The sequence below is a fragment of the Camellia sinensis genome, chromosome 10 (assembly GCF_055761805.1).
Source record: "Camellia sinensis isolate YWXY chromosome 10, ASM5576180v1, whole genome shotgun sequence".
NCBI classification, from domain to species: Eukaryota; Viridiplantae; Streptophyta; class Magnoliopsida; order Ericales; family Theaceae; genus Camellia; species Camellia sinensis.
Window position 1 is genome coordinate 151,665,840 of NC_138970.1, and position 18,842 is coordinate 151,684,681.

Sequence of the window (18,842 nt, forward strand, 5' to 3'; positions counted from 1 at the left end):
ATAATTATATTATTAAATCATAATTCAAATATATCTTTTTGAGATCTATATCTAAATTCTTATCTCATTTATTTTTGTGTTGTTTCTATTTATTTAATTTTTTTCAATTTATTTAAGATGGAGTTCTGGATTTCTATTTTTTTTAATTTAATTTATCTATGGTTTCTATTTGTTTTTAATTATTATTATTTAGGTAAGTCATGATGTGAGTTAGATATGTGATAGATATGTGAGTTTTATTGATTTAAAATGTGATGGTGTGAGATAGACTTTAAAGATTTTTAAAATTTAAAATTGGATATTAAGAGACAAAAGAAAGATTTTAACTAAATAAATAAAAATCATATTTATTAATTTTATCTGTTTGTATATTTGATTTTTAATTTTTTTTTTTGGTTTATGTTATGATATAATATATAAGATATAGATAGATAACCACAATTCTCATGAAAAATATTATCTGATTTTTTAAGAGAGAGAAAAGGAAAGCAAATTTTAATTTTCTTTTGGAAATCGATGAGAGAAATTACAATGGAGAGATTATGAAATATTTTTGTTATCTTTCCATTTGAAATCCATAAATTAAGGGATAATTGTTATTTCCAGAATAATTAAATAGGTGTGGGAGAAGTTGAAAAGGGGGGGATAATTATTATTTTCAAAATAATTAAATAAGTATGAGAGAAGTTGAAAAGGGTATCTATGGAAGAAGTCAAAAAGACTTGGGAGAAGTTAATAAGTGTTGAGTCTTTTTATTTTTTTAAATCAAAAAATTAAGAAATTAAGATTGAGGTATTGGAGCTCCCAAAAATAAATGAGATAAGAATTTAGATATAGATCTCAAAAAGATATATTTGAATTATGATTTAATAATATAATTATCTATAATCATCTAAATTTGGTCAAAATCTCTTGATCAGTATTTATTAACTTTTTTCAATCCGCATATCTTTTTACATGCTTGCAATTATTGATTTGGTCAAAATCCCCTGACCAGCATTTAAAATCCCCTCATACAAATAATTATAGATACAATTCGTGTATAATTACTGCAGTACGCTTTTCAACTTTCCCCATACACTATGGTTAGTGCTAAGAAAAAAATCTTAAAAAATATAATTTATATATTAAAAAAAATCTAAAACAAATATAAATATCTATAATTATCCCGTGCATAGCACGAGTGATGGGCTAGTTATATATTAAGTAAAAGGGGGTTTTTAACCTCTAAGGCTCGTAGGAACTCCAATATTCCAATCCTAATTTTCTAATTTTTTGATTTAAAAAAAAAACCTGAGCATTTATTAATTTCTCCCAATCCCCATGTCTTTTGGGAGATTTGGTCAAAATCTCCTCATAATTAAACTTTAATGCATTAAAGACCAGCATAAACAATTTTTTTTGAAAATTTCAACACATCTATCTATCTATATTATATTATCTATATCTATAACTATATCTATACTATATATTAAGTAAAAGGGGGTTTTTGACCCCTAAGACTTGTGAGAGTTTCAATATCTCAATCTAAATTTTCTAAATTTTTTATTAAAAAAAACTCAGCATTTATTGATTTGGTCAAAATCTCCTGATTAACATTTATTAACTTTTTTCAATCCACATGTCTTTTCACATGCTTGCATTTATTGATACAATCCCCTGATCAGCATTTAAAATTTCCTCATACAAATAATTATAGATATAATTGGTGTATAGTTACTGCAGTACCCTTTTCAACTTCTTCCATACACTATGGTTAGTGATAAAATTGTTAAATTATTTTTATAAAAAATCTTAAAAGCATAATTTATCTATTAAAAAAAATCTAAAACAAATATAAATATCTATAAAACAAATATAAATATCTATAATTATTCCGTGCATATAATATTAATATATAAAATTAATATTTTTTAAGTCATAGTATTTTTTAATATTATAATTATTTTTTATTTTACAAACTATAATTTTTACTTAAAAATTTTATTAATACCCTCAACCAATTTCTAATCTCAACTCTCCTATCACATGAATCATCATCCTGATATCCAACTTAAATAAATCACGGACTTTTAGGGTTAGTTTGGCATGTACTAAATAAGTCAAAAAGTTAAAAAGTCACTATCTTATTTAAGTCACATCATCTTATTTAAATCACATCACCTCTCTAAAACATCACATCAAACCCAACCCAAACCCAACCCAAACCCACCAATAAGTCAAAAAGTACACTTTTTTAAAACATCCCAAACCAACCCTTAATCTAATCTTATTTTTTTATTTTTTGTTTTTAAAACAGAACCAATAATCCACCTTCACCTCGTAACATTCGTCAAATTTTGATTCCACTACTCGATGATTTTGACCATAGCGTGCTTTGACGCTCCTTGAACTCGCGTGAGTCTCAGATTTTCTCTTTTCCGCAAAGCCCTCACTGCTTTTTTTTTTTCACTCTCCACTGCGTAGAAAGACAACTAGTACAAAATGCAAACACACACACACACCCCCACACTTTACATGTTCACTTTCTCAGCAAAAACCCCAAAACTTTCTTTCTAGCCAAACAGCAAGAAGTGATGGGGGAAGGAAGGGGCTCAACTCTAGTTCATCTGCTGGTCGTGATCTTATGCTTAGTCGCATTCGGATTCTCCATTGCTGCCGAGCGCCGGAGAAGCATTGTAACTTCTCTCTCTCTCTCTCTCTCTCTATGTATCTATTTGTATGTGTATGTGAATCATGTGATATGTGTCTTCTTACTTGTCTGTTTCAACTGAAATTGCGTACTGGGTTTTGTCAATCGCGCCTTCTTGTTGCCAATTTTATGTTGATTCTGTTTTTCTGAAGCTTAATCTCTTGAGACACTGCCTGTTGTATCAGTTACTTAATTTGTGTTATGTTTTTTTTTTTATTTATGTTAGATTGGGGATTTTAAGATCTGGGTGTCAAGTTTATGAGTTTGATATGAGATTGTTTTGGGTCTTAGTTTTTAGTGTGAACTTAAGTGTTATGGTCAAGGAAACTTTTGCTTAAATAGCGTCTTTGTATAGTTTTTGTCTCCAAGTATACATTTGTTTCTTTGATGTGGAGTGGTACTTACAGGATCTGATATTTAGTGACTTTTGAATCAGTTAGTGAAGCTTGGTGTGATGTGTTGATTGAGTAGCAGAGGAATGCTTTTAGTTTATGTCAACAACAAGTGAATCGAAGAACTCAAAAGATTTTTATTTTTATTCTTTTGTGGTACAAATATCACGTGAATAACGTCAAATTCTGCTTGAATAACTCAATGTGTATGAGTATGACTGTTTCGATGATTGTCTTTTTGGATTTGGGTGTGAGTGACTGGCTAGTGTTCGTAGCCATTTTCTTGTACACTGTTGAAGAATAAACTTTTATTTATTTATTTTTTATTATTTGAGAGTAATGTTTTCCCTACATGTTAGTGGGCTATTAATTTTGCAAGTAGTGAATGAGTGTTATGTTAATGTTTTAGTTATTACAAAGCGGAGTGGAGAAAGTGTGTGGGGCCAATTGAAGCTTGAAACGAAAAATGTATTTGGGGGCTACGGAAGCTTAAAACAAAAAATGTGCTAGAGGGTGTGAGTATGCATAGAGATGTATACATGTTGCAGCTCTACAAATCTCTCCTTTCTTCTTTTTCCCCCCACTGGAGAGCTCATTCAATATGAATTTTGGATTCGATCAAAATACTTACTAAATAATGCCACTATATTTCTATCCTTCTGGACTTACATGTAGCACACTAGAGTGTCCTTTATATAGGACTTCATAGGTGACACGAGTCACACACCCTTAGAAGCCTTTACATATTCCCATGCAACCTATTTACTAATATGATGCATTTTCTTAAGAGATATATGTCACCTAACTTTTAGAAAATTGTGGATTATAATTTCCAAGGCCCCTCAATTCACAATTCAAAACATGGCCAAAGTTCTTTTGTAATTGCTGTGGCCAATTTCTGATTTTTCTAAGCTTCAATTTTCTTTAAGCAATTCAACCATTTTTCTGTCAGTTTCTTCAATCATCTCCTTTGTTGCAACTTGCTTTACCTCCCTTTTTTCCCTGAAACTTTGGTGCCTTTTTTTTGCACCTTTGCCCGTTTCCATGATATTTTCAGACTTCTTCCAGGTCTGCTTCTCTTTTACATTGTGGATAGTTTGTCCCCATTCATTTTATTTTCAACTTCCAGTGTCCATGCCCAAATTTCATTTGTCCATTTGCTATTGCTTTTCCTGCCATCTTTAGGCAATTATCAATCCTTTACATTTTAATGTTGTCGTCTTTTGGTGATGACTAATCCCTTCGCGGTATGCTTTGACATACCCACATTTCATTTGTCCTGCTACAGCTGCATGTGCAACTTCTGCTTTTTCTGTTAATCTTTTGGCAAAGATCAATTTGAACAGTTTTGCTTCCTTCACATTTGCAATGTGAATTTGAGGTCATTGAGCTGTTATATTAATTGAATTGGATGTGACATCTCAATTTACTGATAGAGAAGTAATAATCTAGACATATTTATTCTTTTATTAAAAGCAAAGCATGATGGAATGAGGCAGTGTGGATTATCTGTAAGGGGCCTGTTTTTACTCGAACCTGGATGCCAATTATAAAACATCAAATTCTTGTTTAGGATACTACCATTGCTGTTTCTTTGTTTCCATAAGACTCACTGTTTTTACTTGGTATTTAAAAGTAGGCCTTAGTTGTTTAAATTTAGAATCGTGTAAAATTTTAATTGAATTCTTCATGTTTGAAGCTCCTTAAGCTTGTTAAAATAATCTGCTGTGCCTTTTTTTATTTATTTATTTATCTTTAAATTGTAAGCATGGAACTGCTAGTACCAACTTACTGAGCACTATGCAGATAGTTTTTGAAGTTTTGATATTGGCATTGGAATATATTTATATCTTTCACATTGAGGGAATGTGTTTTGTGTATTTTATATTTAACCAGCAGGCATTCTTGGCTCATTCCTTTTTTGTTGTTCGTCCTTTTGGTTCAGCGTTGTTAACTGACCTTGAGGTTTCCTAGTCATTTATATCGGCCCACTATGTTACATGGACTCAGATACGAGTATTGGGTCTGGGTGTTGAGCATAAGAGAAGTAATAATGGAATTGGAAAAGAAAATTGTGAACTTTTTTTAAGTGCTAGAAAACACTAAAAAACTCATTGATATGCATGTGTTGACCATGGTCTGTCATGAGATTTATAGATTTGTGACACCTGAAAATATGTTTTAAAATTGGATTTCAGATTAATTTTAAGTCGGTGTTAGATGGGATGTTTATTTTTTATGATCACTTCATTTAGTAGAATAAGTAGAATTGTAATTATAATAGGCAATTCATAAAATTAACTTAGCCAAATTTTTATTGGTAGAATGTTGTTTAGTAGGTTCTTGGGGCATGTTTGACTGTTGGACAGAATAGGGGGATGATAAGACTATCTTTGGGATAAGTGGTGGGAAAATGGGGTTCTACAGGATAAGGGAGGATTGTGAAGGATAATGTCTATTGTCTTGTGTCATGTTTTGGGAGGGACTAGATTGGATAACATTATTGTATGTTTATAAAACATTTAGAGTTGACATTTGAGACTTTAGGGAGTGCCTGTCTTGAAAGAATGGGATTGAGTTGGCCCACTGCAATGGGATATGGTGTTCTATCCTGGCAGACTATTCCATTGTCAAATTGTGCAACCAAACACAAATAACTAATCCAATCTCTTATTGTTTCTCCCACAACCAAAGGTGCCCTTAGTACTTAATAATTATTACATAATTGAAACAGAAAACAGTAATAGTTAGATTTTCTTACTTTTATTAAGGTAGAGGAGTGCCTTGGAGTACTGTGCGATAAACAAGTACCCGTTAGACTAAAAAGGAAGTTCTATAGAACGGCTATTAGATCAGCGATATCGTATGAGACAGAATGTTGGGTAATTAAGAAATAACACGTGGAGAAGATGAGTGTTGCAAAGATGAGGATGCTAAGGTGGATATCTATCTATATATATTATGTAAGGAAAAAGGAGGTTTCTAATTTACAAGATTTGTGGGAGCTCCAATATCCTAATCCTAATTTTTTAATTTTTTGATTTAACAAAAAAAAAAAAAAAAAAAAAACCTTCGTATTTATTGATTTCTCCTAACCCACAAACCTTTTTAATTTCTCTCATAATTATTGCAGCACCCTTTTCAATTTCTCTCTACATACAAAAATAAAGAAGATAAGAATTTAACCATGGATCTCAAAGATATAACAATATCTAAATTTGAATTACGATTTAGTAATATAATTATCTATTTTTTTGATATATATCTATTAAAATAGATTAAATTAATCAATTTTCTAAAATTATTGATTTTTTAATCTACAAAATAGATTAAAAAACTATTGACTGATTTATTTATTTAATAACAAAAATATTTCATAATCTCTCTCCGATTTTCAAAAAAAATAAAATAAAATTAGAACTTGCATTCCTTCTCTTTCCAAAAAAATCAGATAATATTTTGTTATTAAAGTTGTAGATATCTATCTATATCTTATATATTATATTATAACATAGCAAACAAAAAAAAACTAAAAAAAAAAAATCTTTAAAATTTATCTAAACAAATCTAATTTGAAAATATTTCCCACCATTATACTTTAAATTAATAAAAATCACATTTCTATCATATATCTAACTCACATCATAACTTACCTAAATAATAATAATTAAAAACAAATAGAAATCACAGATAAATTAAATAGAAAAAATAGATATCCACAACTCCATCTTAAATAAATTGGAAAAAAAAAAACCCCCGAATAGAAACCACACAAAATAAAAAATAAAATAAGAATTTAGATATAGATCCAAAAAAAAAATATTAAAACTTGCATTCTTTCTCTCTTCCCAAAAAAATCAGATAATATTTTTTATGAAAGTTGTAGATATCTATCTCTATCTTATATATTATATTATAACATAACAAAAAAAAAAAAACACTAAAAATTAGATATACAAACAGATAAAATTAATAAATTTGATTTTTATTTATTCAGTTAAAATTTTTCTTTGGCATCTTAATATTCAATTTTAAATTTTAAAAATCTTTAAAATTTATCTAAACAAACTTAATTTGAAAATATCTCCCACTATTATACTTTAAATCACTAAACCTTACATGTCTATCACATATCTAACTCACATCATAACTTACTTAAATAATAATAATTAAAAACAAATAGAAACCATAAATAAATTAAATAAAAAAAATAGATACCCACAACTTAATCTTAAATAAATTGAAGAAAAAAAAAACCCGAATAGAAACCACACAAAAATAAAAAAGATAAGAATTTAGATATGGATCTAAAAAAAATATAACAATATCTAGATTTGAATTATGATTTAGTAATATAATTACTTATTTTTTTGAAGCACATATATCAAAATTTTAAATTACTTAATGACATAAATTAATCAATTTTCAAGTCTTATTTAAAGAATAATATGATTAGTCATCCCAACTCCCAAACTTCACAAGCACTGGCAGAGGAGTTAATGGATTGGGTTAGGTGAGATTTAAGTTGTTGGAAGTAACATTCTCACACTCTGTAAATTTATTTATTTTATTTTTTCCCTATGTGATTCTTTTTTTTTACTGTTGGTTTGGTTTTGGTTTTGATTTTGGTTTTAGTGAGATTTATGTGTTTGTTTACAAGTTTGCATTGCAAAAAAGAATTATTAGTGATTATTGTTGCAATCGAAGTATTTATGTCCGTTCCATGCCAAGGATTTTGATTGAATTTTATTTTCTTCAGTGAAGACCATAAAATTGAAGTTGAAAAAATGGGTATCAAATTTTTTATGCTTTTTATCATTTTATTTTATAAAAAATGTGAAAATTTATTGAGAATTCAAGATTTTTGTATAACTAGGTAAATTTAAAACTTTTAAATATCACTATGTTCTTTATTTTTATTATCTTTCTATCCCATTACCGTTACTGCTATTTGTTAGTTTGTTAATTATAATTCAATTAATTGAAAATGAAAACTTAATATAACTTTTCATATATATTATAGTTAATTTGTTACAACTATAGTTGTATATAATAGCATAATATATAGGGATAATATTTAAATATAATTTATATTTTTTTATGTGATTAAAATAGTTCATCTTAATAGTATATAGAAAAGTTAGATGGTTTATTTCATATCTAAAAAACCCAATCTATTTGTTTTTTAACTTTTTAATTTTTTAAATTGAAACATCAATTGTTTATGTCCATCAAACAAAACTGATTATTCAAATTTAAAATCAAATTAGATAAAAAAATTAAAAGAAAATGATGAAAGTTTGAAAATATTTTGAAACCTTCTTATTCATAAAGACTAGAAATCCGTGTGTGTATTATATTTGCATTATATTTTTAGTTATAAAATTGAAATCAAAATAAATGTAGCTTAAATTATTGGATTAATAATAGAAACATTATATTAATTATTGTTAAATATCACTTCACTTCATATTTAATAATAAAATTATATATTTGTTTTAATTGTAACTTTTAAATTTGTATATTTTTATAACAAGAAGAGGTATGTCATAACTCAGTTAATCTCATTTAATCAGGTTTAACTTTTTTTTAATACAAATTACCAAAATTGCACTAAATATATTTATATATATATTTTAATTTTTTTAAATTAATAATTTAAAAAGTTATAAACATAAAAGCTAACTTATAAATTTCATGTATACCGCAAGATAAAATATTAAATTACTTTAAGATAATTATAATGATTTTTTCTTTAAATTTATAAAGTTCCGTGCATAGCACGGGTTACCACTAGTGTGGCAAGATTAGAAAAGACTGAGTTAGCAATGAGTATATTTGAGAATGGATAAGAGTAGTACCAATAGAAGATAAGTTGAGAGATAATAGATTGAGATGGTTCGGTCATATGCAATGAAGACCAACAGAGGCAATAGTGAAGAGATGTCATACAGTGACGGTAGATGGTAATGTTAGGGGAAGGGGTAGATTTAGATTGATGTGGACTAGTGTAGTAAATAGAGATATAAATCTCCTTAATTTGACTAACAAAATGGCCTTGGATAGAGTCGAGTGGAGAAGAAGGATTCATGTAGCTGACTCCATTTGATAGGACTTAAGACTTGATTTGGTTTGATTTGATTTGGTTACGGTACATTGCATTACATTACATAGATAGACAACTATTTAAAAGGTTATGCTCAGTTTTCTAGGAAAGAACTTGAATCCAAAAAACTAGGAAGGAAGAACTAAAATATATAAATCAATATATTGTTCATAGAATAGTTAAAACAAAATGATAAATATTATTATTATTATACAAAGGTTAGATTACCATTAAAAATTGAACATGCATTTTAAATGAAAACAAAGCTAGAAATAGTCAGAAATAATATTTAAATGAAAACAAAGCTAGAAATAGTCAGAAATAATATTTAAAAAAACTTGAAACTTTGATATTGAATTAATAGAGAAAGAAAGTCTTAACACTCAACAAACACTGATAAAAATAAATTCTTAATCCTCCATAAATATTAATAAAATAACCACATCTAATTAATCAAACTTAGAGTGTGAGTCATGAAGACATTTGTGTCTCTAAGCTGAAAAAGATGAAGTTTAGCAAAAATCAATATAACTATGTCATTATCTCAAAATGTTGAAAAATGGGCCAGAATTTAAGTCTCTGTTTGGTTTAGTTGTCACCATCTTTTTTGGAAATTGTTTCTCAAGATTTAAAAATTAATTTGACAAAAAAATGAAAAAATAAAAAATAGTCATCATTTTTATATAATTTTATCTTTTTGGGGAGTAGAAATAATTTTTAAAAATTTTAAAATATTTTTTAGTGTTTATTTTTGTCAAACTAATTTCTATTTTTGTCAAAAAAAAATTTAGAAAACCGTTTCTTAAAATCAAACCAAACAGAGCCCTACTAGTTTTGGTTATTGTGCTCTAGAACATAAAATTAGTAGATCTGGAGCTGCTTCTCCAGCATTGGGTACAATGAAGCCACAAGGCCAGGTTCTGTTGTAGAAAATTCACAGGCATAGTAACCACTGTTATTGTCCTAACCTATGGAGTGTCACAGTATAGTAGTGGGCATTACAGAGCGTTATAGTTCCTTAAAACCTTTTATGTAATGGTTGATTTTAAACCATGGTTATGTGCTTTGTGTGTAGTTTTCGGTTTTTGCATCTTTCTCTCTTTTCTTTTACCATGATTCTTTGTTTTATCAAAAGAAAACTCATTTGTCTTTGCTCATATTTTTTTAAAACTCCTGGCCTTGTCATTGGGACCTAGACAGTAGTTTCGTTGGGGTTTTAGCTACTGATTTGCATGGTTCAGAGGCTAGGAGTTTAGTTCTAGAAAGGATTTGTAGAAGCATTTGATTATGTGGTTTTATGTTTCAGTATATATATATAAACTAACAATGACTTGCGTAAAATTTGAACAATGATGTCCCGTGGATGATTTTTGCTATATCATGAGGTTGTACCTCTTTGTTGACCGCAATAATTTGGTCAATTAAAAATGAAAGGATATCAGAAATTAGAAATTATATTGGAGAAATCTAATTGTCAAAGTCATCATCAACTTTGCTTTATGGAAAATATTTCCATAAAACAATGGCCACGTAAGGGTTTATAAATCAACCTTGCTTAGCTACAGGCTACAGCTAGTGGGACGAGCTTGGGGTTTTGTCAATATTGGCTCAAATAATTTTTGGCTTCAACACATAAATTTAAGTTGTGTTCCAGTCATGCTTTTAGTTGAGACATGTCCTAATTTTGTCATATAAGTGAAAATATTTTCCTTCTATTATTTCTTCTTCTTTGTTGACTCTTTCTATTGATATACCATAATCATACATAATAATTGGAAACGTGCATATTTCATTGGGTTAATTTGTCAGTCTGCAACTTTCAGCATCCTTTTCTTGGGTTGGGATTAAGAGACATTTTCTTGAACCATAGTCAAGTTCAGATGATGCATTAGTTTTGACATGTTCCTCTAATTTTGTTGTCAATGGGAGTTGTTGTGTGTCTGTGTGTGTTTTCCTTCTTTCTTCCCGTAATTTCTTCTTTTTGAATATTTTTCAGACACTAACATTCATACAAACTACATGAAATTTATCAATTTAATCGGGTAATCATGTATTCTGTCAATTGCAGCCTGTTTTAATTGAACTGGACATGTATGATTGCTTTGATGAAAAGGTTTGGGATGGAGTCCCCAAACCTGAGTTGAATTTGAGTAAGATTGATTTGAGGTTGGTCCCAATGCAGTTAGGCTTGGGTTGGGTTACCATCAATCTACACTTGCAGTCCTGACTTGTTTCTTGGAAACCATCACTGATATCATTAACATTGTAGTTTGCAAAGTTTTAGGTACTGATTATGCCTTTTCTCTTGTGATTGCAATGGTGTGTATCTTTTAGTGCATTCAACCGGCCTTTTGGTATCTATGTTACATGGACTCGGGTACGACTACTAGGTGCAGGTGTGTATTCAAGTGTTGAGACCCTTCCTGAACCTAAATCTTAAAGATATTGGGACACGTTTCAAAGTTAGATACTGGTACATGGGGATGCGTCATGGATACTTATATATTGCATATTATAATATTCTTAGATAAGGTGTCGCAAATTTTATAAAAATGTACTAGAATTAAATTAAATTTAGAGAAAATATGGAATGTCTTTGTCATCCATGTGAGAGGCTAGATACTTTTCTTTACTTGCAAATGTGATTCTTGTTTTTCGAACACTGTAAAAAATTAGAGCAATTATTCATTGCCCATGGGGCATTGACGTGGCCATGCCACAAAGTAATCCAAGCCATCCACTTATGCGCACAAATGGATGGCTTGGATGGTTTTGGGGCAATGCCAAATGGGGCATGGAGTATTTTTTTCAAATTAGAGGATCTAAGTGTCTAAATTTGGTACAGGTAGCAGATCCACACTCTTACTATTGTCATATCATATCCAGTGGACATGGGTACTTCGGAGGAAATGGCAGAGTCCCTGCAACATAGATTGGCATGTCTTGCAAAAAAAGAATACATTCCCTCCCAGGACCCCAATGTCCCTTAAATCAAGTAGGAAAAACAAAAGAAACCTTTGAAGGAAAGAGCTGTAGTTTGGCACATGCTCATCTTTGCAAAGTCTTTGGACTAATGATAAGCTAGAATCGTTTTGTCCATTGTTGTGCCTTTCGGGCACATTGCGAATTTGGCGTGTCATGCTGTACAAATCAACCAAAAGCTATAATTGTTTAACTGCAATCATGCAGCACTCTGGTGGGTTGTCATGATTTGAGTTTTGTTTGACATTGGTGGAATTTGTGTTAGAATATATTACCTTAAGAGTAGTGTTATTTAGGCCCAAAAACTAGACCTACTTTTCAAACTCTGATGTGGCAATCAATTAGAATATCTAATGCAACTCTCTCTCTCATATCTTCTCTAATCATTAGCCAATCATATTTTTTACACATCATTGGGTCTACAAAATGGGTCTAGAAAGTGGGTCTGTATATCATTTTTCTTACTTTAATAAACTGTGCATTATTTTTTATGCTTATTTGTTGCATTAAAAGTACCTGTTCTTCATGACAGGGAACCTTACACAAAGATGAGGTTTCCAATGCTACATACTGTGTTTACAGCTCAGATGTTGCGACTGGATATGGGGTCGGTGCTTTCTTGTTTCTTCTCTCAAGTGAATCACTGCTGATGGGTGTGACAAAGTGCATGTGTTTTGGAAGACCTTTAGCGCCTGGTAGTGATCGTGCTTGGACCATTATCTATTTTGTATCATCATGGTGAGATTCTTCTGTTCTATGAGTATCCTTCCACTGCACCATGTTATGAATCACTAGTACACAATCTCATCACTATAAAAATTTCTATGACGGTCAAGTAGTTTGATTTTAAAAATATACAATTTTTTCTTTTTGTTAATTAAACTTAAAAATTCCATTTCCTTATCAGTATTTATGTTTTGTTTGCTGGGGAGGGCTCTTTTCAAAATCATTTCACCTGCCCAACCAATTGCGATCAGTTTGAGCATATATAGATACATATTCATGGCATGGATATGTTTAAGCATCAATGTTACTAGAAGAAAACACCAATGTCCTAGTGAATTACGTTTCGAATCTCACATTCTTAAATATAGTACATTTTCATTGGAAAATGGTAAATTTACTGATCTAAGACGATCCCAAATTTTATTTTATTTTATTTTTTTATTTTTTTATTTTTTCAATATATTTCCTAGAGATTCCTTTGGAGTAAAAAAATTTAAATATAATAAACTAAAATCTAAGGTGAATAAAGTTTCGACAAAATAGAACATAAAAAATGGATCATAATGCTCTGGAAATGTATTGCTACATGATAGATTTGGAGAAAGCAGTGTTTTTAAAGGCTCAAGGCGCACTGAGGAGCCAAAGGTCTCTTGGGGCCTAGGCACAAGGAGAGACGTGGGCTTTATTGAAATTAAGGCGCACAGTCTTAATAAAAAATAGATAAATTAATATAGACTAATGATTCATAGGATGTTAGCACTAAGACAATTTAAAAATAAATAAATAAATAACTGAGGTAAACTATAGAATAATTCTCAAAGCCATAAAAGTGTATAATACATAGCATTTCAATTTTCAAAGGTAAAATAATCCACATTTAACAAAAATAAAAAAATAAATAAACACTAAACATCCAAAACATAAATATACAACAAATACTAATCAATGTTTTTAAGGGCAAAAGCACAAGGCGAGGCATTGAGGCGTAAGCCTTTTGAGTTTTGAATTTTGTTATTTTTATAAAATACAAAATTAATTAAATATAACATAAAAAGAGTAAAAAAAAAAAGAAAAAAGAATAGAATATTAACAATAATAATAATAAATTAAAGTCCATCAAAAAATATATATATATATATATATATATATTAATATTACCTTTGAAAGTCTAGAATCTAGATAGATACGTACAAATATAGAGATATTTGTTTGTATACAGAAACAAGATATATATATATATATATATGCATTACAGTCAGAGTGGACTGATACAGAAATAGAGAAAGAACCAACGAGAGAGAGAGAGAGAGAGATGATGCAGAAAACAGAACGAGTGAGAGAGAGAGAGACTCGACTCAACTCGAGAGAAAGAGAGAGAGAGACTTGACTCACACAGCTAGCCAGAAGAGAAGGAGAAGAAGAAAAAGAAGAAGAAGAAGAAGAAGTCGAAGCACTGACTGACTTGAAATGTCGAAGTCGAAGTCCAGCAGTTCAGTCGAAGTCGAGAGAGGAAGAGACGACACGGATTAGGGATTTCATTTGAGTCGTATTTGGGTTGTATTGTATATGAGTTGTAATCCTCTGTGGTTGGAGCCATTCGAACACACATCACAGCCGTTAGATTAGAATAAGGAATTAAACAATCAAGTGCGCCTAGGCTCGAGCCTTGCGCCTCTCTCACCTGGTTCAAGTTGTGTTTGAGGTGCGACTTCCTCAAAGCACCTCACCTGGGTCTTGTTCAGGCGCATACCTCGCGCCGCGCTGCACCTTGCGCCTAGGCGCGCTTTTCAGAACACTGGGAGAAAGAAAACCTACATTTAATTGAATGTCTAATTGTTAAAAGGAAATTATTCTAGTAGTATTTTGAATTCTTATAATGTAATCTATACAATTCTACTTTTATTGTATCATATTTTAGAGCACATGGCGTATACCACTTTCTCATTCCAGGTAACACGGTTAAGCATGCTCATTGGCAACTGGGTGATAGTTGTGATATAGAACAATTTCTAGAGATTTTATACTGGCTTTCATTATATGCTTTTGATTGTACAAATGAATAATATTCGACATTATCTACTCCAATTCCCAAGTTTAATGTTTTTCCAACTTTCGATCTTGCTATCCTTTTCACATCTGCAGGGTGACTTTTCTGGTAGCAGAAGCTTGTCTTATTGCAGGTGCAAAGAAGAATGCATATCACACCAAGTACCGTGACATAATCTACGCACACGACTTCTCCTGTGAAACGTTACGGAAAGGTGTTTTTATTGCAGGAGCAGTGTTTGTGGTCGCAACAATGATCCTCAATGTATATTTCTACATGTATTTCACCAAGGCTACTACAACTCAGGCAGCTCAGAAAACCAATCGGTCAAACTCTACTGTTGGAATGACTGGGTTTGCGTAGACTTTGCAGGAAAACACTAGATAGGACATGGGTTTTGCTTCATTGATTATATTAGCATGGTGATTGTTGCCTAGTGAAAAGTACCGGAATGAGATTTACCTAAAACTGTTGATATTAATGTTTGCTTGTTAATGGTGACGCATAAGATGTACTAATAGCAGTGCAAATGGTTAGAAGTGGAGTGTGAATGTTATTGCTCAGATATTCAACAAAGGGGGTGTGATTAGTACTAGTTTTGTTATTTTTGGTTGGGTTTTGTACGAGTACAATTGCTCAATTGTTCTTTCATCATCAAAAAGCTTTCAACAAAGAATGGGACTAGCCTGTTATGGATTGCAGTTTAAGCTTATTAGGCCCGGTCTGTTGTCGAAACTCTTTCAGCATTGAATCGTCGGACCCAAAGTTATGTTCAAGCTAAGCTAGCTGACTCTTCTTACATATGTGATGCAGATGGAATTTTAAGAAATTATTTCGCATCAGATTCTGCTCTTCATGTTTTTCTACGTCAAGCACTGAATTAAATATATATATATATATATATATATTTAAAAAAATGACAAAAATTTAGAGTTGTAATTCAAGCAGGTTTGGTCAAGGTGATGGCTTATGAATTCAGTTTTGTCCAAATCTGTCCAAGCTCAATCTCTCAAGCGAAGCTAGAATGAATAATTCTAGAAACCATGAAAAAGTATTCATAATTTACAGTGAAAGTGAAGTGTATGTTGTAGATTTAAAGCTAGTGTATTATGGGCTACGAGGTTGCTTGTTACAGCTTAAAAGAGTTTATTATAGTTTATTTTAATTTAGGAATTTGTGTTAAATTATTTAGTATAATTTCTGTTTATATGATTTTTGGCAGAAATAATTTAAATAAGTTGAAAAAATTAATTATTTGAAAGTGGGGGGAAGGGGTGTTTTTAACTCATGCTTTTTGATTATTAACTTTTAATTTAAAAAAAAACTCTAACAAATAGGATTATTAGGTAGAATGGATATTGTATACACGTTCGAATTTTGAATAAAATTTTAGAAAATGGTTCTAAGCAATTTTTTTTTATTCTTGATCTTTTGTAGTGTAAATGTAAGCTCCCTATTCATATTTGTAGGTTGTGTACTTTTATGGATAGGTTGTTAGGAATGGAGAGAAAGGAAGCACATCTCTACTTTTTTTCTTGGTTCAAGAATGCTTTTTGGTAGTGTAAAGGTAAGCTCCCTATTCATATTTGCAAATTGTGTACTTTTATCGATAGGTTGTTAGGAATGGAGAGAAAGGAAGCATTTCTCTATTTTTTCTTAGTTCGAGAATGCTTTTTGAGAAGACAATATCAGCATGTATCCTCCTCCAATAAGTTCAACATCAAGAGAATCAAACTATATATTTTTTTGAGATTCACTTCCTTGATTAATATTTCACCTAGAGATTGATTGTAACAAGTTGTCCTTTGGGAACCAATTAGGCCTAGTCTAATTGATTATCATGATTCTCTTAAGGGTTTAGTGTTAAGGGAGAGGTTATGTGTTCAACTCTCCCTAAGGAGTTAAATTAGGAGACAAACACTTGCTGTTTTTCAAGGGTGGGGAGGGTTACTCTCATTGGTGCTAATCTAATAATTAACTTTTGCCGATGAAAAAAAAAATAATTGCCCTTTGGGTCATTTTCAAGACAATTGTCTTGATCTCTTGTACATCTCTTTGTGTTGGCTCTATGACATCTTGTGGTAAAGCCATAATCGATGACTATTCACCAATATTTTTGAGGCGATTGTTAGCAACCGCCTCGATATCGCAAACTTAGTTTCTATTTGTTGGAGCCTAGCATTCATTGATGCAAACATTTATTTCATTCTTTGGAAATTCTTTCTTGCTCGTTGGTAAAGAGGTAAATGTCTTGATAAACAAGTCAGTTATTGCACTTTCATACCTAGCTCTGTTAATTAAAGATGATAAAAAAGATAATTATATAAAAACTATTAGCGAAAGAAAAGGCTGCTCTAGGAGAGACATGGGCATGAAGGAGTTGAATGAATTTATTGACAAATGTGATGTAAATGATTTGCCATTACTTGGGAGGAAGTTTACTTGGTGTAACTCAGCAGAAGGTGCAAGGTGGAGCAGAATCTAGAAGATCCAAAATGGATAAAGGGGTTCAAATTAAAATAATGGGGATTGCTAAGGCTCATTTATGATCATTGCCCTTTATTGTTGATGGAGGATGATAGGGATTGGGGTCCTAAGCCTTTCAAATTTTTGAATGCTTGGGTCTTGCATTTCAATTTTCCATCTTTTATTGAGAAGACTTGGAAGGAATTAGAAGCTTAGGGTCGAGCTGGTTTTATTCTCCAAACCAAATTGAAGACATTGAAGCTTGCTTTAATGAGCTCGAGCAAATAGGTATTTAGGAATGTTAATTTCAAGTTGAAAGCAATTGAGGAGGAACTTCGTAACTTAGATCTTATTGCTGAGACTAGAGACCTGGTTGATAATGAAATATTAAGAAGAAGATCAGTAACATAACAAGTCTGGAGACTGAGTAGGATGGTGGAATGGATTTGGCTACAAAAGTCAAGCCTCAATTGGAACATGAAAGGGGATAGAAATACCAAGTTTTTTTTTTCATGTGATGACCAGAAGTAGGCAACGTAGAAATGAACTTTTCTCCATCACAGTTGAAGGTGTGTTGTTTGAAGAGCCCAATCAAATCAAGAAAGAGGTCTTTGAGCATTTTAGGAAGCATTTCTCTGAGGATTGGGCTAATAGACCTAAGCTAGGAGGGCCATTCATGCCAATTTAGAGCATCCCTTACTGTGGACATTTAGAGGCAGAATTTTTAGTAGCAAAAATCAAAGCTCCAATCAGAGATTGTGATGGTAATAAGGCCCCAGGGCTTGATGGATTTAATTTGATCTACTTCTGAAAATTCTGGAAATTGATGAAGAGGAAAGTGTTCAACCTTTTCAAGGAATTTTACATGAATGGTAAATTGGTGAAGGATTTAAATAGCTCATTCATTTCACTTATACCCCAAAAAAGATAATCCAGTGGAACTTGGAGATTATAGACCCATCAACCTTTAATTTCACATGAATGGTATATTGGTGAAGGATTTAAATAGCTCATTCATTTCACTTACACCCAAAAAAAAAAAAAAAAAATTCCAGTGGGACTTGGAGATTATAGGCCCATTAGCCTTGTTGGATCATCTTACAAAATCTTGGCTAAGGTGTTGGCTAGCGAATTGAAGGTTGTTTTGCCTTATATTATCAGTGAGTCTCAATAAGCATTTATAGGAGGAAGAAATATTTTAGATGGATTGCTTATTGCAAATGAGATGGTAGATGGTTGGAAGAAAGCTAAGAAGAAAGGTATATTAATCAAGCTTGATTTTGGAAAAGCATTTGACTCTGTGAATTGGCTCTATCTTAAATCTATGTTTTTGAACTTTAGTTTTGGGGAAAAATGGACTAGTTGGATTGATGAGTGTGTATCATCAGCTAGGTTATCAGTCCTTGTCAATGGATCTCCAACTGAGGAGTT

General features: G+C 31.0%; 1 protein-coding gene and 1 long non-coding RNA gene across 2 annotated transcripts; one reads left to right on the forward strand and one right to left on the reverse strand.

Annotated features, from left to right (window-relative positions):
- The first annotated feature begins 2,298 nt into the window (after positions 1–2,298).
- Positions 2,299–15,618, forward strand: LOC114292986 (sodium/hydrogen exchanger (DUF1218)). The gene is made up of 3 exons (XM_028236992.2): positions 2,299–2,678; positions 12,705–12,910; positions 15,041–15,618. The coding sequence occupies exons 1-3, from the start codon at positions 2,577–2,579 to the stop codon at positions 15,306–15,308; spliced, it is 576 nt and encodes a 191-aa protein (XP_028092793.1). The 5' UTR covers positions 2,299–2,576; the 3' UTR covers positions 15,309–15,618.
- LOC145801372 (uncharacterized) lies at positions 14,210–14,416 on the reverse strand. The gene is made up of 2 exons (XR_014342747.1): positions 14,291–14,416; positions 14,210–14,257 (listed from the first exon to the last, which is right to left on the reverse strand). It is a non-coding gene; the product is annotated as an uncharacterized LOC145801372 (long non-coding RNA).
- Positions 15,619–18,842: the final 3,224 nt, after the last annotated feature.

Excerpts from the sequence above, each read along its gene's own strand:
- LOC114292986 (XM_028236992.2), top strand. The coding sequence starts at position 2,577 with ATGGGGGAAGGAAGGGGCTCAACTCTAGTTCATCTGCTGGTCGTGATC. Across the intron at positions 2,679-12,704 it reads CCGAGCGCCGGAGAAGCATT|GGAACCTTACACAAAGATGA; the intron begins GTAACTTCTCTC and ends TCTTCATGACAG. Across the intron at positions 12,911-15,040 it reads ATCTATTTTGTATCATCATG|GGTGACTTTTCTGGTAGCAG; the intron begins GTGAGATTCTTC and ends TCACATCTGCAG.